The 23708-nt window shown below is 38.9% G+C and overlaps 1 protein-coding gene across 9 annotated transcripts in view; it reads right to left on the bottom strand.

Annotated features, from left to right (window-relative positions):
• Positions 1-23708, bottom strand: part of PPP1R9A (protein phosphatase 1 regulatory subunit 9A) — a 325851-nt gene that overhangs the window by 6410 nt on the left and 295733 nt on the right. For 4 of the 9 annotated variants that reach the window (XM_087421803.1, XM_087421917.1, XM_087421865.1 and 1 more), the window contains 6 exons: positions 16740-16827; positions 16561-16644; positions 5490-5688; positions 3421-3540; positions 2533-2556; positions 1243-1425 (listed from right to left, as the gene is read on the bottom strand). In XM_087421803.1, the coding sequence (XP_087277929.1) occupies positions 1243-1425; positions 2533-2556; positions 3421-3540; positions 5490-5688; positions 16561-16644; positions 16740-16827 (698 nt within the window). The remainder of the gene's footprint in view (positions 1-1242; positions 1426-2532; positions 2557-3420; positions 3541-5489; positions 5689-16560; positions 16645-16739; positions 16828-23708) is intronic. The other 5 variants (XM_087422247.1, XM_087422030.1, XM_087422073.1 and 2 more) reach the window with 4 other exon arrangements.

Here is a 23708-nt window from a genome sequence, read left to right as displayed (position 1 = left end):
AAGAGCTGATTACATTGGCCAAAAATCCACACACTGACGTGCTGAGCTTTATTTATTCTTTTGTTCTTTGAAGTCCCTAGCACAGTACGCCCTAAATCTCATTAAGTAAATGCTTTCCAAATTAGTAATTAATGGGTGAACGAATGAAAAAAGGGCACAATTCTGCTTCTCCAACCTTTGGGCTGTAGATATTTACAAGGAAAAGTATTGCTAAACTCGTCAATATTTTCAAAAGATAGGAGTGGGTACCTGCTGCCATAGAGGGCTCCAAAAAGGGCAGGAAGAATTGAAATGGCTTCCTTTCTGCAATGTATTCATTTACAATGAGGACCAAAAATGTCTTTGGGACCCGAATGCTCATGTCAGCATGACTAGCCATTCTCTCTCTGTAGGCAGACCTATAAAGGAAGCCTGATTATAATGAGAAGGTTGCTCGATAGCTTGGAATTCAGAATAAGGGGAGTTGGTTACGTACTTTAAATGTTTCATGACCTTCAGAATCAACAGCAGGATGCATCCATCTCCCCAACAGGGACAGCCTTGTCAATGAGGCCTTCATATTCACAGGCTATTGACTGATCGCTAACCTTTTCAAGACTGTCAAGAGAGACTCATCTGCCCATCAGCCCAGCAGGGGGCTGAGGCTGGGGGTGGGGATCTGGCTGTTAAGTTCCTTTTGCCCTTTTTCCACAGGGGTAGGTGCCACCTCAGTCGCTACAAAAGATGGACTAGACAGGTGAAAATGAGAGTGCGATGGAGAGGGAGGGAAGACACAGTCTGCACATATTTGGGGAAGAAAGTTCTGGGTAGAACATCATCCCAGTTTTGGAGTGGTGTGCAGGGAAGAGTGGGGTGGAGGAGAAATGAATAAAGAAGGAAGACTCATGGATCTGGGTTTTTAACTCTAATGTGATGAAAGAGTCCACATCGGCCATTATTAAAACTCATAGTACATAGGAAGTAAGTAGAGTTAATACATGGACCATGTGTTGTTAGGTGGAAGCAATGGAGCGAGCGAGTCCCTAGCTCTTCTACTCAGTAGCCTCCTATTTGGTTTAGAACCCCTGATGACTCTCCAAAACTTCATTTACTACTCAGAAACAATTCAACATCCTTTCTGCTAACCATTGATGAGAACTACCTCTCAGATATGCAGAATGCTCTTATCTAATGACAACATTTTAGGTGCTATGAGTAATACAAATTATACCTGATAAGCTACACAGACATACAATTCTTTACCTTAAGTTTATTTCCATCCAACTGCAGGAGTTGCTCTCCAGTGATGTTTTGGGCACTGAATTCAGATACATACTGCTCCAGATTTAGGCTCATTAGCCAGTGAGAAACCTGCTGCACACTCCATTCATGAACGGCCCGATTCTGACACTGACTGTGTTTGGGAGACTGTCCATCATCAAGGATCTGAGGTAGGAATGTTATGCAGTGTTGTTAAAGGACCAAATGTTATGGCTCAGTGCAGCATAATATGCTATCAGAAGGAATTTCTTGCCTACTAGAGCCACATTTATTTTAAACCATAAAATGATAAGCTAATGGTTCTAGCTGTGCATGTAACACACACACGTAGTTACTACCTACATTGTTTTTAGGTATTTGGAAATTTAAAAATTCCCCCAAATAAAGTAGCATTATTAATGTAGGAAGTTTAATATTGAAAGGTACACTCTAATGTTGCAAGCTTTGACATTAAACACTTTGGAAAGATTATCAGATGCATAAAACAAATATTTCATTAATCTCTATATGCAATGTATCACTCTGCATTTATCCTCTGATAAGACATTAGAGATATATAAAAATACATTTAAAAATATTGAGGTATATTTCACTTGGCAGAGGAGAGCATTAAGTCCTCAAGCATTCTTAGGGGAAATTTCACAGCCATGATTTCATTTGAGCAGCAAGCAAACCTGTGAGGAAGGTAGGCCAGGTAATTTCCATAACTATTTTTAATAAATGAGGCAACTGAGGCTCAGAAAGTCTACAGATCTGTCCAAGATCATGCAGCTTGTAAGTGGTAGAGCTCAACAGTTAGTGGTTTATTTGAAATCTCAGGCTCTGTACAATGCAGAACACTACTTTTAACAGTGCAAAGGGCAGCTTGGTTCCTAGAACCACTAAGCTGAAAGGAGATGAAGGCAATGATACGCCTGGGAGGAGAGACAGGAGTCACCTCAGTGACCCACGTAGGGAACACAGAAGAGGCGATGGGGTAAGCCGAGATGAAGGCAAAGGAGGTGAAACAGAATGGACTGTGTCAAGGTAATGGTGATGGGAGATAAACCGAGGGACTCTGGAGGTGGAATGTGGAAACCCTCTTGAGTCAGGAATCACTTTTAAATTAAGATACAGACACGGCACAGAGTGAAACTATTTAACACAAGGAAATCCTCCACCACAGAGGAAAGTGTTCTTGTATTGTTTGACTTTTAAATCATTTGCAAAGAGAGAAAAGAAGGTTCAAACAATACCACATAAGCCACCACACACAGCCCACTGATGGCTCACCTCGTCATCTATCATATCCAGGCTCTGAGTGAGGGAGCAACAAAGGAATCAAAAAGAAAAGTGTTATAGAAACAGGAGACACAACATATACAGTACAAAGTTTTGATAAAATTAAAATCTTGCCAAGCCTGAAGAATATGGGCAGAAAAGTTTAAGAGAAAAAAAAGTTTTACAAAACAAAAATCATGTTAGACTAACTAAGAACAAATATTTAGAGCTAAAATATCTTTACTTACAGTGACCCCCCCACTCCCCCACCAAATACTGGTATTTCTTTCCTCTGCTCATCTATTGGGGCACTAAGTTAATCACTAATGTAATTTCCTGCCTCTCTTGTACACATTTATCTCCTGAGAATTCTTTACAATACTAATTTGACCCTGGCTTCTAAATCAGTGGTTCTCATCCAGTTTTCCTTCCATATGGGAACCGTACCTCCCCCCTCTCCACTGCAGTGATTCTCAATTGGAGGCCACACCCTACTAAGAGGGGATATCAGAGTCTTGGGGTAGGGGTGATGGTGGGGGAGGTGTGGGAGAAAGGGAATAAATTATCTGTAAACTCCTACGTGATTTCTGAGCTGTCCCCTATTTTTGCTTTCAACTGCACAGCCTCCCATCCCCACTCCCCTGTCTAGAGCCACCCCATTTAAATCAGAGAAAGGTTGAAGAGGTCCCTGGACAGCTTAAAGGGGCTCAGAAACAATACTTTGCTCTCATGTTGAAACACAGACGGAGAGAAATCATGAAGACGTCATATCAAATATGAAAACATGGTCTCAATGATTTATATGCAAAATCTACCTACAAACATTTTCCCGGTGAGAGTTCACGGGTAAAATGTATGATCTGAGAAAGCAGTTCTGCTGTTTAAGCACCACAAGCGTACCTCATCTGATGACAGTGCTAAGGACTGTGAGAGCCCTGGTGTTTTGGGTTCTGCTCCTAGGCCACTCAGGTCTGCCGAACTGGTACTGCTGGGACTGAAGTCGTCATTGAAGGCAAAATTCTGTAAAAACAAATGAAGCTCAGAGTTAAATGAGCTTTAACTCAGTGAGGGAACCATAGGTAGGTGTGTTAGCAAGTTCCAAAAAAAGTTATTTTTAAATAATCTTAGAAGAAATTCATGTTTGGTTTGGTTATGACCTTCAACCAGGCAGCGGTTGAGAACACTGTCTGTTGCAGTTGATAGGGAATTCTGGGTGCTTTCTCCATTGGATGAAAGGATGGGTGCTTTGGAGAAATGATTCGTCAACCTCTCTTCAAGGGTACAGCATTCATTATCCTCTCCAAGTGCTCAGAGGAGTAATAGTAATAAGCCTATCTTCTTTGACCCTAATTGTGATGAGTAACAGTGTAAGTAAAAATACAGGATGGTGTGGAGAGGCTGAGCTATTAGGAACAGATGGCATCCATATTAGAAAGGTAGCTTGAGCACCCCCTGGGAAGGATCGCTTGCTGTTGGCCGTGATAAATACCGTGAGAAATGGCAGATCGTCTCCTGGATGTAACCTTCAAGATGATGAGTTCTGGGGGAGGGCACAGCCTGACACTACACTCGTAGTTACACGTTAAAATACAATTCTCACGTAGCACCAGCAGAGTACCACAGAGGCTGCAGCACAAACAGATAACGCGTTTCCAAATGACCACCTGGGGATGCCGGAGGTGCAGGTGTGTAAATAAAACTTCCCCAGAACTTCATTAAAATGTTCAGTGGATATTAAAGTCAAGTAAATTCACAATGACTACATAGCTGCATTTATGAAAACATTTTAAACCAAATCTGGAGTCTCTTCAGTGTAAGATAATGGTAGAATCAGTCAAATAATATTTAGATATATCAGATCCAATTACTGAAAATGTTTCAAGGCCAAAGTAGTCTATTGCTATCAAAAGTTCTTTTCTAATAATTCTAGAATGACTGGCTTCCCAGAAACTGTAAGCACTTGACCAACACCATCTTGTTTCATATTCCACTTTTTTAGGAATTGGACTGTTAGTTTTCCATTAGGTTCCTTTGCATTGGGTTTAGTTGGTTGCTGATTCCTTTAGTAGAGAAGACTAAATCAGAGCACACAGAGCTAGGCTAGGGGACCATTTAAGCGGCAGGGCACTTAACACAGCACGTTACCATTTGATATTGTCAGTGGAGACACAACCCCAAACCCCGTCAAAACCCTGTGAGCCGTTGACCTCAAGAAAAGAATTAAATTCAAGTAACATTAATCACATATTTCTGTTTGAGAAAGAAAAGTGAACACAGATAAAAGAAGACCAAACACATGAAAGTTAGCCACCATATGTGTTTCAATAAAATGTTAGATAAGGTTTGCAGCGTCATGCTGGAAATAACCATCATGCATTTAAAAACAAATAACATCCATGCATATAATTCCTAATTCTGCTAAGTTAAAGAATTTGGTGACAGAATTACAACAGTTGTTCAACATGGAAGTTTGATTTAAAACAAGAAATAAATAAGAGTGCTATGTAGCATTGGTTTGTTTTAAAGAGTTTCATTTAGATGTATTGAACACACATTCAGTCTCAAATTTATTTGTTTTCCAGTAAATCTTGAAGAGCACAGCAAAAATAGTTTTGTAATGTAATTTAAAGTGGAATACTTGGTAAACAGATCTATCATACTGTTCCATGATTCAAATGCATCTTTCCCAGCATGGCTTAACTGTCAAACTGAGATTAAATAGCAATATGTGAAAAGACAGGCAAATCAAAGATTAACGCACACTCTAGAATGGAACAGTATTAAAGAAGGTGATGGTTAAATAAGGCTGTCTTTTTCCCCACACAAGAAATACCATGCATTTATTGCAGTGTTATCACACTGGTTTCTCGGATCCAGAGTATACACACAAGTTGAGAATGCTTTCCAAAGATTGAAGAGGAAGGATTTGGGGGTTTCTTGTTTGCTTTTTTAATCCATGTGTTTTCTACCTTGGACCCCTTTTTATCTGAAATTAGAGTCTCAGGAGAAGGCTGAAGGGGACTTGTAGATGAAGGCAGGTTCCTGAAGGAATAGGATCCTTTCCGGCTTTCATTAAACCACAGGAAAGGCATGCAAGGTGAGCGAGTGGAGGCCTGAGCTGCAGAGGACGGCTTTGTTTTCCAGTGTTCCAGCCTGCTTCTGAAGATCCTGTTTTATGAAGAGATTGGGTGTGTTAGAAAGAAAGGACCGATGTAAAACTTACTGAACTGAATTCTGAAGGGACTTGGAATACAGTTCCGAGTCACAGTTTGAGAAATTATTCTAGACAACAGAGTAAAAATTTTGCACTTTTGACTGGAACATTAATCTTAATAGTTACCTTCTTTCCATCTAAATGGATGCTATAACAACGATCAACTTTTTCGTCTTGCTTTCGCCATGGTGTATTTTTATGAAATGTGCCTATAATAAATGTACGTGGATGAATTAAAATCAGGGAGGCGCATGGTCTTTCAGGATTAACCTGCTATTAGGTTAATCATCACAGCGTTTCCCTTATTTGGGTCACATATCAGTGCCTCACTGCTGGTGACATTAGCTCATAACCAGCATTCTTTCCTGGCCTCCTCTGAACTCATGTTTCCAGGAGTCTGAGACTTTAGAAAATGATACATTTAAATAATTTGGAAATTTCAGGGCTTATGATACGTCAAGCAGAACACACATCCTACTGGTTTTTCATCATAATCTTAGTGCCTTTTCGTAAGGGGAGCACTAGACCTGAAGTCCTAATACTCTACTTGGTGGTCCAGGGTCTATCACCTCCTGAGTACATGGCCTTGGGCCTTCTCTCATTCGTTATTTCCTCATCTGTAAAGAGTGGATATTTTACGTATCTCATATGTGGTTAAGAATTAAATGAGACAGTATGTGTGAAAGTGCTCTGAAAACTGTAGAAGTATAAAGATCTATGCTTATTCTTTAACATTTAAAAGATTCAAAGGCATCTGAGCAATATAGTTTGAAAACAGATATTTTTCTTAATGCAAGTACTTGCATATTTATATTTATCTTTTGGTTAAAGAAAAATAATTATCAGGAGCTGAGGCAATAGTTTCTGTGCATCTTGGAAATCAATATGCCCAAAGGATAGTCGATGCAATACCTATTATTTGTTAGCTATTGATGTCATGACAACAAAGAGATTCCCTTTCAATTACAAGAGCCTCAACATGTTAGCTAGACAACTGATGTCCCACACGTATACTGAATTTCAATCTTCTCACATCTCATTTCAAATATTTTGAAGTATTATATATTTCAAATTTACATAAATGGTTTAACTCCTAACAATTCCTCTTCATTTCCAAAGATTATTCGGAGAATCAAATGGGACAATCAATGTAAAAGCATCTTGCAATGTAAAGCACTATACAAATGTAAAGGGATTATAAGAACGATAACTAAAGAGAATGGAGAAGTTAGTGAAGTTTTGGTAGAATATTGGGATTGTAGGTTGGGTAAATAAAATTGTTGGTCACACTAAAGATTCCAGAAGATCGATGATTTTAATGATGTAATCATTTTTTAAAAAAACAAAGGAGTGTGCAAGGAAAATAGAGAAAGACCAACCAGAGATGTGTCAGCCTTCAATTTTCATCCTAAAGTTTAAACTAAAAAAAAATTTTATATCCTTAAATTCACCTACTTAATATCAAAAGATGGGGGTGAGTACAATAACCGAACTTAACAAAGCATGCCAGCAGAGGCAGACTGGTCTCCTGTAAGAAGTACTTTTTATTCCTGGGTCATGGACCAGTGCAGTGTTCCCTAAACAAGTCTGAGAAGAATCATCTGGGGCAGCTGTTCAAATACTGATTCTTGAGCACCCAGACTCACTGAAACAGAATTTGGGGGAGAGGATTGCATGTCTGAGCTGACTCTTAAAGTTTTTAATATCCATATTTATCAATATTATCCTGAATGCAAATCGGAGGTCTCTGGAGCAGAATAGGTTCTTATTTACTCACAGAAAATGATTGCACTGGTTTCCCAGGCCCTAATTTCCTCTTTCCAAGGTGACACAATGAGAACCAGTTGTTATCCTATAATTGGTCTACACTGTAGGTGAGGAATCTAAAAAATGTGCATCTGGATGGCTGTAGAGGAGAAGGACAGCTGTCCCCCCCACTCCCCTCCACTGTCTCCTCTGAGAGAGGGAGAGAAATCTTATCTCCTTAATGTAAATAAATTCAACTTGGGAAGGATCTTGGGTTCTTATCCTTTGGAAAGTAATACATGTAGCTAGGGGGAGATAAGACTAGTGTCTCCTGCTTTACAACCCTGGGAATGTCTCCATGCAGCTGGGTCTCATCCCCCTCTCCCTATCCCCACTCCTTGGTAATGTAAGCACACAACCTCTGGAGAGGCAAATCTCTCTGCAGTGCTCACTATGTATCCAGTCATAATTTAACTTCTAAGGCTCATCTTTTAGCTCAGGTCTCACGTTCCAGGAAAAACGCTCAGAAAGCTCTAACGGTGCAGAAACATAAAAATATTTTCTCTGTAGTCTCACACTCTTATAATTGGGCACATTTGAGATAAACTGGACCCCATGATTATTTTCCCCTTTGGTTATGTATTTCTGAATCAATTAATCAAAGTAACATGGGAAATTTTTTTTTTTTTTTTTTTTTTTTTTTTGTGAGGAGATCAGCCCTGTGCTAACATCCGCCAATCCTCCTCTTTTTTTTTTTTGCTGAGCAAGACGGCCCTGGGCTAACATCTGTGCCCATCTTCCTCCACTTTATATGGGACGCTGCCACAGCATGGCTTGCCAAGTAGTGTGTCGGTGCGCGCCCGGGATCCGAACCAGCGAACCCCGGACCGCCGCAGCGGAGCGCACGCACTTAACCGCTTGCGCCACCGGGCCAGCCCCTAACATGGGAAATTTTTTAAGAGTTTCATCCATAATTCAAATTAGGTATGGTAGTGCTTAAACACATGGATACAGTTTTAAAGTTTATAAACAGGCCATAATTAACGACAGCATGACTATCTTGTCCTACTCCCAAGTGAATGCCTTAGTAACAATGCTCTTAGAACCACCACCACCACCTTTTTTTTTTAATAGGCAGGAAATAAGAATATTGTTGCCTAATTGTTGTCATTCTAATGTTTTATTTGAAAAGGACTTTAGGTAGTTCAAATCCTAGCCAGGCAATATTTCAAACACAACCTGAAGACCACATCTAATTAAACTTGTTCATAAAATTCTCACTGCCAGGAAAATATTCAAGATTAATAATTCCACGTGGACTTGTACATCTACCATTGAAGACAAGTCCAGAGGCCACAGTGTGAGTGTGATGAATGAGATCAGGGAAGCTCAGCCTCAGGTGATATCCAGAGGCTTTCTTCTCCAGCTTTACACACCAAGCTAATGGAAGGAATGGAGGAACAGTCATGTAGAAAGCAATGAAAACCCACTTCTAAGGAGACAACCACTGTCCTCACAGTTGCAAACCACCAGGTCTTAGGGGATTTTGAAGAGTACTTTCCAGTTCTCCAGGTCTGGCTGTGCCCCTGCTGAGGCTTTATCGTGTCCCCCTCATTTCTTTGCGCATCCTTCACTCTAAAACTCCACGAACTGGCATAACTTCTGTGTGTTTCCCAGCATCCTTAAAGAACTGAACAGTGGTATGCTTCCATTTGCTTGGACCTAGAGTATAGAAAATCCATCTAAAAAAGCAAACTCTCCATTACTTTAAAATTATAGACCCATCAGCTTACCTGACACGCTTTCTAAAATAAATGCCCATTTCCTTCTGGATAAACTGAACTCTTGGGATACAAAAAGAGCAGAGAGAGTTTGGTACCAGTTTTTCTATTATTGACCACTCTTATAGTCTGTTTCACTTTGTGGAGAAATTTGTTAAGAATAACATAAAATCCTTCCTTCCCTCCTTCCTCTCCTCTCCCCTTTCTTCCCTTTCTTCCCTTCCTTCCTCCCTTAACTTTCTGACTGTGAGGGGAGGTTATGGGTTAAGGTGCATAAGCTCCGTATAGATCTTAATAATCCCCTTGAAAAATCAAGATTGGTAGAAATGAATACTTAATGGATCTAAAAATAATTTCTAGAGGATCAAAATAGGTATGTATTCTGTACTTCCTTCACCTTCTTTTTTTTGGCTTGTACACTAATGGCTCACTATCATTTTTGGAAAAAAATAGAATCACAAATCACTTGCTATATCCCTGATTCTTTTATCGTTAGGAACTGGGAGAAAGAATGGCTTCAAATTAAGTCTCTGATCTCCTAAAATGTCATTTGGACGAGGGGGGTGATGAGGGGGGAGAAACTGTTTCCTAGCATTTAAATGGTTTATAGTTAATAACTTTATAGAGCATTAACTCATTTACATACATCCTGAAATCAGTTTACCAGAGGCTAGCACCCCAAATTTAAATTGCTCGGGTAAACATTCCATGGTGATTTTTTTTGGTTTGTTTTAACTTTGAATGCAAGGTGTGTGAAGTATTCAGAATCTAACTAGATGTCATCAAATATAATTAGGATTTCAGAAACTGCCAGAACAGAGAAAGTATAAACAGAATATAGAATTCAAGTAAAGAAGGTTAATTGAAGGAAGTCAGGTGCAACCAGAGGAAGGGTTGCAGACTTCCATTTACTCAAATCAGATGCAGTAATTCTGTAAGGTTCTAACATCCACCAAGGAGACTGAGGTTGTAACGCTGGCCCCTTCTGACGGGGACTTAGAGACCCTAAACAAATAACACCTATGACAAGCAGGTGTCCACCTATGGCTCAGGCCAACCACCCTGGACATATCCTGCTTCCAGATCCTGAGTTATGGTCTAAATCTCTAATCAATAACCAATAGCCCATTTATCAGAGATGGTCACTGTAGAGTGTCCATCCTTAACGTATGACAGGGTTCAGCATGTTACCCCAAAATATGGCAACTTGGCCGTAGGAATGTGACAAATAGCAGATGCAGGAAGGGCTCTCTGACCTCCCCCATCTCCCTTGAAGTAGGTCCTTAGACCCTCATGTGAGAGGTGCCCTCTCTATACCTGGAGGAAAGGAGCATCCTTATCTCTGTGGATGGAGGGATGCCATGAGGAATCCGAACAAAGGAACAGGTCTTGCTAAGTTTCCCCCAGTTTACTACCCTTAGCTCATACCCTTTTGGCCTATCACATTTTTTCACCACTTTCCACTCTTAATCAAACCTAGTATAAAAATGCTCAGGCTTAACCCCTTCTTTGGAGCTTCATTTCCTTATGAATGCTTCTGTATCACATAAAACTTATATTAAATACACTTGTATGTATTTCCCTTGTTAATCTGTCTTTTATCAGTCTAATTTACAGGGCTCCAGCCAGAGACCCTAGGAGGGTAGAGGGAAAAAGATATCTTTTTCCTCCCCTACACTCATTTGAAATGGAGAAACTGTTCCCTTAATGAGTCTTCCCCATAATGGGAAGGTTTAAAATGAAATAGCAAGATGATCATGTAAATAAAATCCATATTATCAAAACAAAAATGTTAAGTTTAGAAATAATAAATATATTGCTTAGGATTTAAGAAAATATATATTATTAGAAATCTGAGAGAGAAATTTGTCTATTGATTCTATCTTAATATATTTAACTGATTAAGATATAAAATAACCAATAAGACTACTGGGATGCTCAGAGTCACTACAGTTATCATTTTAACTTATTAGATTTTCGAGAGTTTTTTAAGTATAGAAAAGTGTTGACTGTTAGGAATGTAAGTTTATCAGGTTTTAGGCATTGGGAAGTATTTACAAAGAAAACAGAATAGATTAAATTTATAAATGCAGCTAAGAACAGGACAGACAGGTACAGGGGAATAAGTCTGCTCCACTGAGGCTAAGCTAACATTATTCAAAGGTCTCCATGAAAGTGACTGCTTTTATGTCATGTAAAATTTTATTAGATGTTTAAACAAAATGACAAGATTCGTAAGTTGAACTGAAACTCAAAAATAGCTAGGTTTTAAAATTGGAGACTTTAATAAATTACTCAATTTAAAACCCAAATAATCCTCTTTTTAAGAACAAAGCTACCCTTGGACATTAAAAATATTGAGTGTAGGGGAGAACCCGTAGCAGTTACATGGCCAGAGTTAAGCACTCCTTAGGGGAGAGTTTGTGTCATCATTGCTCATGGCCACGCACTGGCTCAGTAACGTTTGCTTTAAAACTTTCCGGACTCAAAGGCTCAAATTATTCTGCCATTCGCTAATGGCCATTCTCCACTAGCCATTTACAACTGCATTTTTTTTTTAATCATTTTTTAAGTAAAATTTTGGCTCCTCTCTCAGGTGCCTCTGCGGGCCAGGTTTAGGCAGAGGAGTGGTGTTTTTCCCTTCGTGCACATGGGCTCATCCTGCTCCTCAGCTCTTCTGAAAGGGTGTGTTTCCACTCCAGCTCAGGAGCAGAGGCTCTGCCCTTGCTCAGCAAGAGGGCAGAGCTGCCCTCCAGGTACTTGTCATGGGGTATGATCTCAAACTCACTGTAATGCTGTGATTTATCTAAAGCTTCAAGAGAAACATCTATGAAGGGCTGCCTGAACTCTTATCTACATTGTCCACTCATTCTTCAAGATATTACGAAAGTCATCCTTCGATGAATCAGATTGCCAGCAAAATGCATATGAAGAATACTTCATTTTACACTCCTGCGATCAGAATTGCTTTAAATATTAATAATGACATTGATAGCTGTTTCTATTTATTAAGGACTTAAAATGTGCTTAAATGTAATTCTCTCACTCCTCCCAATGACCTGAAGAGGTATATATGTTTTCTGTCTCACAGATGAGGAAATTGAGGCACAGAGAGTTTAAGTAACTTGCCCAAGATGGTAAGTGGTAGAGCTGGGATTTGAATCTAGGCTCTTAACCACTTTGACATTATGCTCTTGGCTTTTACTGAAGGCCAGTGTCATATTTACTAAGAAGGTACTGTTGAAGATGTTCTATTTTAAATACCAACCTTACTTTTTGCTTTATCTTATTTTTCCCTATGCAATTTACTTTTTAAGTAAATTATATTGCTGACTCGTGTACTTTTGTATATGAACAAATTATATTTGGAACGAAGAGGAGTACATACAGATAAAAAAAGAATAAACCAATGAATACATGCTAATTTATAGACCAACTAAATAATGAGTTAGAAATCAAGAGTATTTTTTTCATAGAATCATATAGATCAACACTGTCCAATAGAAATATAATATGAACCACATATGTAAATTAAAATTTTCTAGTAGCCACATTAAAAAAATAGAGGTAAAATTAATTTTTATAATATATTTTATTTAACTCAAAATACTCAAATTATTATTTCAACATGTAATCAGTATTATAAAATTATTAATAAGATATTTCACATTATTTTTTTTTCATACTGAGTCTTTGAAATCCAGTATGCATTTTCTCCTACAAGACATCTCAATATCAACTAGCCACATTTCAAGTGCTCAAGGGCCACATCTGACGAGAGGGTACCATACTCAACAGTGCAGATAGAGATGGATGAGGAGTTAGAGATCAGTAGTTTCAGTCCACTTCACATGTTTTTTCATAGGAAACCAATATCCAAGGAATTCAGTGACTTAGCTATGGCAAAGTCAGGATGAATACTTGGATTCCAGCTCAGTGTTTTTTCCACGGTTCACACTTTTAAGGTGAATGCAGATTCACTTCCACAGGGAAGTGCCAGCTCCCTTCCCCATCATTTTCCCACATGCCACCATCTAGCCTTGTTCTGAGATACACATACTGCTCACAGCGCTCTCCATTCAGTGACTAAACTGGGAGCTTCTCCCACAGAGCTCCAAAGTAGATACTCTACTGACATCAGTGGCTACTTACTCTAGAATTTAGGATGGTATTTTATTTTACTCTTTAGTGTGTACTTTAAGGGATGAACAAGCTCTGACAACTAAATGTTTCCTGCTTTTCTTATCTGCTATGTTACCTGTTTAAATCAGAATGTTCACTGAACACATATTTTAAAAGGATAGAACCAAATCACGTTTCTTTGTAGGGTTTTAAATTATTATTTTAACCTCATCTATTTGTTTCACGTTGGTCACATATTTGAGTCATTATGTCTTCACAAGGAATACAATCACGTCTTTACTCTTTGGGGAAAAAAAACAACAACTAAAACTAGGACCAAATTTAGCAATGTCTTGCCTCTTTAAATAGCCTCAAGTTATAACTGATATGATGACCTCATCAGATTTTCACAACCTCATAAGACCTGGATGAAAAAACTAAGAGATAAGATTACTAACTCAATCCGTGAATCATCCCTTCCTTTTTCTGAGAAAGCCTCACAGGGGTTATGAGTTTCCTGGAGTTCTTCTCCACAACTGCAGTGGGACCCTGCGGCTGATGGTGCTTACCACCACCTACCTTCAGGGGCCCTGTGAAACCAACTCAGGTGCATTCAGATCCTACTGGGCAGTAACTGTTCTTCCTGGAATGTTTTATAAGGTTCTAGGCCCATGATCAATCTACACAGGAGAACAGAGGTTGTCATTAGATTTGATTAGTGTTAACCAATTACTGTGATAGCTCAAAAAATTATTTTTTTGAAACAAAAAGTCCCTCTTCTTCCCTGTTCTTCTGTTGCAGTTATATGAACTCCTTTCAGTCCTGTCAAAATTCTACTGTAATTACAAATAATTACAAAATTATGATTCTAACCAAAAACTATTTTGTAGCATTGGTACACGTGGAACTATATGTGACTACTGAAGCAGAGAGACTCCACGGTTAATGTTTTAAAAATATAGAGCTGGCTAAGCAGCCAAGCTAGACACCTGGCTGGCTGCTGGTACAAAAGCTAGCCCTAGCTGTGGTTAAGCCACACTGATGACAGCCCACCCTTGACTATCCATGGTTTTGCCTAAGGAAAGGTGAGCACTCACCAACAGAATCAAGATTTGCTTGCTTTCCGCCTGGAATTTATACAAGGAGGTGATACTCTCTGGCTATGATGATGAAATTTAGTCAAACCTTCTACCCTCTGCTGGATGCCTGTGCTTACATCCCTTCTAGGGTGGAGCCTCAAAGGTGAGATGTAGTGACTCAGAAGTCCAGGGACCAAAGGGAGGAGAGTGTCACTTCAGAAGTGTCTGAGCTACTCTCCCATTATCCCATCGTGTATTTGGGCATCTCTCTCTCCCTTAAACAGTTTCATTATTTATTGTTTTTTTCTTTTCCCTGAGTATATTTGATAGCATTCTATTCTTAATTTTAAGGCACAAAGTAGACTGTCCTATAGTTCTCACTCCAAGACTACACAAAGCTATGGGCCGGCCCCATGGCTTAGCGGTTAAGTGCACGCGTTCTGCTGCTGGCGGCCCGGGTTCAGATCCCGGGCGTGCACCAACGCACCGCTTCTCCGGCCATGCTGAGGCTGCGTCCCACATACAGCAACTAGAGGGATGTGCAGCTATGACATACAACTATCTACTGGGGCTCTGGGGGAAAAAAATAAATAAATAAAATTATAAAAAAAAAAAAAAGACTACACAAAGCTAAATTGCTTTTGAGTTGCATTATGGCCTTATTTTTCCTGAGATTGTTGTCCTCAATAAAAACAGAGCTTTCTCCCCTGCACAGCATAAAGGAAACCCAGACTAACAAAAATAATTAATTTGGGAATTCTCTCTTCTCATCCCCCACCCCATTCTCCTATAATCCCAGGGAGAAGGTACAATTTCTCCCCAAGCTGTATGCCAGAAAACAGAAAAAGAAAAAAAGGAAACAACCTATATACAAGGGACAACCTATAAAATGGATAAATGGTCCCCAAATCATTTTACAGTCTTTTATTCTTACTTAGCATTTTGTCTGTTTCTTCCTGATTCTATGCTATTGAGATAATTCCCAAATTTCACAAAGAAATGTAAATGTCATTAGATGCAGAAGTAACTAGAGGTGACATAGAGTGTTGGAAAAACATCTAAACAGGAGGCACAAGCCCCAGCTAATTAACATTAATTGCCTGTTGCATAGTCCTGGGCTAATCAGTTAAATTCCATGAAGGTGAAGTTCTTCATCAGTAAAATATGGTATTATTATCTGCCCTCCCAATCTTCTTGTAAGGATTAAATGAAATGATAAATATAAAACTTCCTTATAACTTCCAAATAATAATAATAACAGCAAATTTTTATCTTTATTATTATTTTTGAATACCTCCTATGTGCCAGGTACCATTTTAAATGTTTTACAAGAAAACTCATTTAATCCTTATATACATTATGAGATAGGTCCCGTTATTATCGTCATTTCACGTATGAGAAAACGGAGGCACAGAGGCTAAATAACTTGTTCAGGATTTTAAAGGTAGCAACTGAGAGAGCTCTGATTCAAACCTAGGTAGTCAGAATTCAGAACTCTATGCTTTACTGTCTCCCTATACAAACCTAAATTTAAAATTATGCAATCTCAGAATAAAATTGGGAAAACTTGACAACAAGCTGTACAAAGCTCACTTCTCTATAGGAAAGTCTCTACTGAACAGTAGCCCAGTGGATAGGGTCTGCAAAAATTAAACAGTGGAGTCCAGCAAGAGACAGTGGTCATTCTTACATGTGTGTGGACAGAAGAGTCTTGAAAGCCAACAAGGTACTTAAAAGCAAAATTACCCTTTCGGACTTAAAAAGAGAAGATGCTAGTATTGTGGGTAGCCAGGCAAAAAAGCTGAAATATGTCTAACTGACATATCACACAGATATATTTACGCTGTATTTAGATAAACATTTATTGAAACTGTTCACACGACCATAATTCTGCAATTAAGCCAATGGATATACCCAAGGCCAGGTGTAGGCTATAATTGGAGTAAGACAAATACAAACTGGGCAATTTTTCTCTCATCTCACCTCTAGGCATATCGCTTCAACTCAGACATAGTGACCATTGATTTTGGTTAACAATGGGAGGGGCCAGAAAGTTTAGATACAGAGATAAATCTGTGTTCTTAAAACCCACCCGTACCTGCTACCTGGAGAAAACCTATTGGCTTCTTTTTCTTTTTCTTTCCATTTCTTTCCCTTGTTGGAATTCCTTCGCAAAGGCGCCCTATAATGACAGCATGCAGTCAGAAAGGGGAAGGTGACTTTTTCTCCTTTAATCCTTTTACAGACGGCTTGCTTTTTACATCATGAAGTGCTTACCCCAGATCCACAAACTTCTGCTTAATTTTTCCTCCTTGCACCACCAGTGAACTGGATGCCCTTAGTGATCTGGGACCTTTGGCACCATCTAGAATATACACATATGTGAAAAAGACCAATTATTATTACTTTTTAAAGCCACGAGTCAAAAGTCAGTGCATCTCTGAATCTAAGGGGTTTGCCTCAATTCCTAATTATAAAAGAAAATAATGAATGCCTTTTTTTTTAAAAAGATATAGGGAACATAGCTATATCGAGGAACATTCAGTTAAGCCAGGAGAGGTCCTATTGGACAAAGGCCCAATACTCATCACAGATATATTATATTAGCATCAAATATATTGGAATGAACAAAATAAGCAAGAATAAACACCATCAACTCATCCTTTACATTCAAAGCAGGGACCAACATGACTTTCCTTTTGTTCCTTCTCTGGCTCCAACTCTGCTTCAAATGCCTGGGCTCTGTCCTCCATGCCTTTCTTGTCTTCAAGTTTTAGCACCTTCTGATAGGAAGCCAGCCCACTTCCCCCTTATCTCCCAAGTCCAGTATAGAACGTTGCCCCTGAGAGTCTGGGAGATTCAGGGAGAAAGTGACAGGCAAAGCTTTCCCTTCTGGTCTCTCTTGCTAATGGCCTTTGGCCAGACCTGGGACAGAGGAGGGCAGAACATAGGGGAGACTTCTTAAACCAGAGCTCAACTATAAAACATTTATATCTTTGAAAGGTCTCTCTTAGCAGTTAGGTTGGGGCACAACTTGGCTGGCCTCCCGTGATGTGGAAGATGCCAAAATCTCACCAGTGTTTGAAGCTGAATGATCTTTGCCTCTTTGAATGACGCTGGCACTCTAAAGGGCAGTAGCTGCTGGGGCATGGGGACACGATGCCAAAAACCAATCAGAGGAGAGGCTTTGTGAGTGGAGTTCAACGTCAAATGTAGGAACTGGATTCCACTGGTGGCACTTATTCCACCTTGGACAGGTAGATAACTCTTAAGTCTCTACCTAGAGCTATTTAGCAAAGGATGTTGTTCGGTGTTATGTTTCAGCACATCCAGTTACCTGAGATGATTAACAAATGGTGTTTTAAATTTGATGCATATTTGTGTGTGAAACTACTCCTTCCTAATTGTCTGTTGGTGTATGTCTGTCTCTATCTTTTTAAAATTTAAAAAAATTCCAGCAACATTCTGGCGTGGAGTGTAGAGAGAATAGTCCTCTTAAGAAAGTGTTCAATTAACCTTGAACACAAGCAGGATAATTTTGCTTATAATTTTATTTATTTAATGAGAAATTTCTAAACATACACACTTACAAAACATGAAGTGCACACACACTTCTCGTTTAGGAGTCTATGTTCAAAGTGCTAAAGAAGCACAGGACACTGGCAAACACTAAGGTATTTCAGCAACGAGCTTTTCATATTTTTAGTTAATGATAGTCAGACTACCATAACCAATTCCTTGAAGTGTACATAATGAAATACAAGACTCAGAAATATGTCCACGTCAAAATCTACTTCTAGCCTCAAATATTTATTATGGATATTTGCATTATTACTCTTTGGGTAACCGAATTCAACAGCCACAGATGTGACACATATTCATAAAAAAACTTCACAGACATGGCACAAATGTCTTATGAGGGGATTTTGCTAATGGACATTAGAAAAAAAACAGGATTTCAATTTTCTTAATAGAAGCCAAAGAAAAGAAAGTGCCAGATTCTTCCAGATCAACTCTAAAGCAACTCTTAATGGCTAGGACTGTGCAAAGTTTAAAAGGAGACTGCCTAATTATTTTCTGAATTAGAGGTCGCTGGGAGATGTTTTAACGAGTGGTGAGAGGACCAGATGAGACAATGGACATGGAAACCCTCTGTAACCTATTGGTGTTACAGTGATTTGGACGTCTTGGGACTAAAAGCCTGATTCTGCCCATCACAGAGCCTGCTGCTAGGCAACCTCACATCATTATCTCATACTTTTGCCAAAGTGTGTTCCAAGGAACACTTACATGAATGCTTTCAAAAGGCTGAAAAGGTGAGATTAAATAATAATGCACTTCTCCATTTTAAAACAAATACACCTTTAACGCACATCAAAACTCCTAGTGTACATAAAAAAAGCAACATTAGATTGGTATGATTTCAGGAAAAGAAAAAGAAAGTAACATTTTTGGTTGTTTATTTAGTTATTTAGCCTTATGTAAAATCTCCATTAGGCTTTTTGAAATCTCTCCAATACTACAGTCACAAGCAATTAGAAGCCTGAGCCCTCAGGTTGGGTGCCTTAGCTTTAAGCTTTGGCAACCTGGTCTTCATTTTCAAAGGTAATAAATGATCTCCAAATAGATAAATGCTAAAGTCTTTTCTTGCTGCGTTCTCCTTAAGCTCAGTGCAATAAAACTCGTGACTTCTTCCTTTACTACCGGGACTCCCAAACCTACTGCCCAGCCCTGGCTTCTCTCCTGAGCTCATGACCTCCTCCACTAAAAATGAGTTAGTCATCTTTCCCCCAAAATGTTTCTGATTTCCTGTTTTCTATTAATGACAAGACCATATTTTCTGAGGTTAGAAACCCTGTGATCAGTTTTGACCTCCTCATTTTCTTCCCACTGTTTCCAGTCAACTTACGTTTCAAACTTTCCTGCTGCTGTCTATTGCTCCTCCTTAGAGGTATCACCTCACAGTGTCTCCTAACCCATCTTTCCCATACCTAGTGTCTTTTCCTTTTTATTCCTCTGTTCAAACAACTTGTGGTTTCCTAGTAACATGGTAAGGTATCTAAGGTATTTAAATTCTTGAACTATAGACTTAACCTACCTGTTCAATTTTATATGCAACCACTCTAACCTGCATAAACAAACTGCTTCAGGCAGACTGGGACAGCCCCAGTCCTTTAAATTCATCTTATGTGTGCCTATCTCTGTTAATGCCATCTCCCTGCCTTATATGCCTTTCTCTATCCTTTTTTCCCCCCAAGCCCTTCAGTGGTTACTCTACTTGTACATTCTTTGTCAAGTCTTGTTTACCAATCTGAGCTACATGTAACCTTGCCCTACTCTGTGCAATGATAAAATTGACTATTTCTAAATGTATAAAGGCCTAATGCAATATATTAATAATAAATGATTCTTGTAAAGATTTTGAAAAGCGAGGTTCTACCTCCAAGGATGTTAATTCAACAAATATTTTTGAAGGTATGTTCTGTATCAGGCCACGAGCTAACAGCCACATATAAACTTAGAATAATCATCTCTGGAAATCATGAGTAAAACTGATAGTGCTTAATTTTCTCTTCTTAACCTTGTTTGAACAAAGGCCCATAGCTATGTAAGTCTAGAGACCAAAACTTTATTATTAGGCTACTCAAAGAATAGGGACGAGGAAAATATTTTCATGCCTTCTACTGCCACATAACTTGTTTTATAAACCTCTAGAAATAATCATTTACTTCCTCTAACTTTAACTGAAATGGGGTTAGATGTTTTATCATTTAGCCATGGGTATTTCTCTATCCTACTTTGCACTGAGGTCCCCCAAATATGACAACAAAATGATGACTTGTGAATGTGGTATTGACGCGATTTACAAGACACCCGACGACTTCAATTAGCTGTTCAATAACACCAGAGTATTATCCTCAAGATTGCAATCAAATGCAGCTGTAATTTAATTATGATCTTCATAGTAACTTGATAGACCAAAAGTAATGGTCTGTTACTTATAAAAAAAATCCAGATAAATGGCAACCAGTGACTAAGACATTTTCAGCCTTTATCTAGCAACGTTGAGTGGAAGGAAATATACGTCTAGACCAGGGCTCAGCAAGACTTTTCTGTAAAGGGCCTGACAGTAAATATTTTAGGTTTGTAGGCTATACAGTCTCTGTCACAACTACTCAACTCTGCTCTTGTAGCATGAAAGTAGACAATATATAACTGAGTGTGGCTGTGATCCAATATGACTTTATTTATAAAAACAGGTGGTGGCCAGATTTGGTTTGATGATCTACATTGGTTATCTGGAGAGACAGACTTAATAAGTTGCTTGGATGAATCAATAATTATCAATTGTAGGCCATACTCTTTGATGGGGACCAAGGATACAAAGACGAATAACATGAAAGAGAAAACTATAGCTCACACTTGACAACTAGATCACTTATTATCATACACAGAGTGATGGAAGCAGAAGTAACAGGGTGAAAATTTCTGTGGGATCAGAGAGAAGAGAATAATTCACTCTGCCCGGGAATGGGGAGAGTGTGCTAACAGTCCACTAAAACACATGAGATTTAGCCTGGGCTTTGAAGGACACAACTTTCCTGAAATGGAGTGCTGGCAAGAATGTAAACATGAAGTCTCGCTAAACCCCATTCTAGTGCCTTTATTGATGAGCCAATGAGTTGTAAGAACTACATACAAACACATACACACGGAAGGAAACCAGGTTAACCACACCTAACCTCTGTTGAGTCCAGGTCTGAATAGTAGATTAGTCTCATATAGCAAGGAACTCAAGGATTTTACAGAATGTTATTCTCCAAATTGGATTCTGAGGACAATGAAGCTAGATCCCAGTCTGTTGATCTATACTGTATCAGCCCCTGCAATGTCATGACAATGGACGTATGGAATTTCCCTAATGTTTTAATGATACTGAGGTCCATTTCTTGGGAACTGGGTAAGGAGAGTCCTTGAGGGACATGAGAGACCTGTAGCAATGGTGGTGCTTCAGTCAAACAGGCAATTCATCAGTCAGCTCAGTCTAACAAGCATATTCCATATACACGTCCATTTAACTTGACTCTAATTTTATGCTCACTGAGCAACTTTCTGATTTATGAACCTTTCAATCAGAAGAGAGAGAACAGGACAATTGAACGATGTTGGTTACGTTAGCTGTACCTCCCAAAGTAAATCAGAAAATTAGTATTCTGGTTTAGAAATCAGTGTTTTATAGGCTCAAACAGCAAAAAATCAGTCCCTCTGAACTTGATTAAATCTGGGTATATTATTGAGTTTCTGGACTTAGAAAACTGAGGACTAGACCCATGACTCTCAATGCACTGACTGGTAATTAGCTACTGTCTGAGAGTCAGTTGGCTGACAGGTCTCTTTGAACATCTTTCAAGGTACAACAGAGCCCGAGAGTGGAAGGCAAGAACGTATAGGGCTTTCCCAGCTGTTGATGGTGGTGGTTGTGGGGTGTCAGAGATAAGGTCTGTCACAAAACAGACAAACAAGCAATAAATTAAACATAGAGAGAGAGGAGGCAGGCAGACAGATAGACAGACAGACTCTAGTCTGCAAACTCCTTGAGGGAAAAGATAGGAGTCTCGTTAATCATCATATATTCAGCCTTTAGCACAATGCCTGACATGGAGTAGATGCTCAAACTATTTGTTAAATGAACACATGAATGAATAGATTAACGTCAATGAACACAGAAGGCAAAGAAAATTCTATCAAAGAAACTCTTATCAAGGGAAGGAAAGAATGCGAGGCACTGCTTTCATCTGGTCACAGTTAGCGCCTAACAAAGGTTATCATACTAACCATTTACAGTATGGTTATAAATACTTTCTATATTTATAAAGTTAATACTTTATAAAAGCTCAATTAACTGCTTCTGCCCTGTGACCCAGAAGCATGATTAGCCCAGGAAAATCGAAAATGGGAAAGCCCAAGTATTGGTCTCTGGAGAGGAAACTTCCCACCTCTTTATCCTGCTTACTACAGCTGGAAGCTTCTTCCCAAAGAAGAGACTGTAACAAGGGAGGCACTGGGGGAAAGGATGGGATTCTCACATTTCACTGCTACATTACTGCTAGTGGACTGCGAAGCACAAGCCATATCCATGTACTACTTCGCCAGTCTGAGAGGAAACATCTGCTGACTTCAAAGAATCATACATAAATTACAAGTAAAAGGCAGAGGGAAATAATCTAGACAAGTTTTAGCCACTTGTAAAAATCTTTGGGTCAGATTTCATGTGTGAGTGATCCACTCCCTGACTATAATGTAATTTCTTTCAGACAGCTAGTTATGTCTGATAAACTCAAACAGTGCACCACAAAGTATTAACCTACAGCTCCAAAATACATGCTTCTGCTGTTTTGCCTTCCTCGGGACCAATTTGGATGTATACGTATTTTTCTGAAGAGAAGACACAGAGCTCGCCACAAGTATATTTCTATAAAATTGCTATTATAATCCATAATTTAGGTTAATTAATGAGAGTTTCTGAAGCCTTTAATTCTTTTGAAAGTAGGCCAAAATCACCGTACAAGTCCTTCACCAACTTGACAACCACTTTTGATGAATTAGCAGGCTTGACATATTTTCTTTTGCCTCTGCTGGTATTTTTTACTCCCTACATACTTAATTTTTACCTCAAAACTTCTAGAAGAGCTACGCTTAGGTCCAGTCTGTGGAAGATAATTCCAGCAATTGACAGGCTCAGAAAAGGAAACCAAGGGGAAAATACCAGGAATAAAAGCTATGATGTTTACCAAGAGTTACAAAACAGATTGGGCCCCCACAATCAAATGTGTTCCTACGTTTACAATGTATTTGTAGAAATATTACAATTTTTGATCTGGCAGAGATAAATGAGTATGGACTTTTAAAAAATGTAGTGATGTACAATCATACCTGCAATGTATCAGTGTGTCCCACAATGTATGAATGTTGGAATTCTTTAAAAGTTTTGGCAATCTGAAGGGTATCTAATTTAAATGATCATTTCTCTGATCATTAGTGAGGCTGATCACTTCTTCATATCTTACAAGTAATGTGAATCTTCTCTTCAGTGAATTGAGGCTTTATTTCCTTAGCCTATGTTTGACTTCATAAAAATTCTTTGAAGCTACTTGAATATTAGAGATAAAATCTACCAATTAACTTTGAATATGGGGTCCTTTATTATGTTTATTGACTACTGAAACCAAGAGTATTTCTAAAATA

This window comes from Ceratotherium simum, chromosome 1 (genome assembly GCF_057802395.1).
Source record: "Ceratotherium simum simum isolate JZ-2026a chromosome 1, ASM5780239v1, whole genome shotgun sequence".
NCBI classification, from domain to species: Eukaryota; Metazoa; Chordata; class Mammalia; order Perissodactyla; family Rhinocerotidae; genus Ceratotherium; species Ceratotherium simum.
This window is presented reverse-complemented; position numbering and strand designations above follow the sequence as displayed.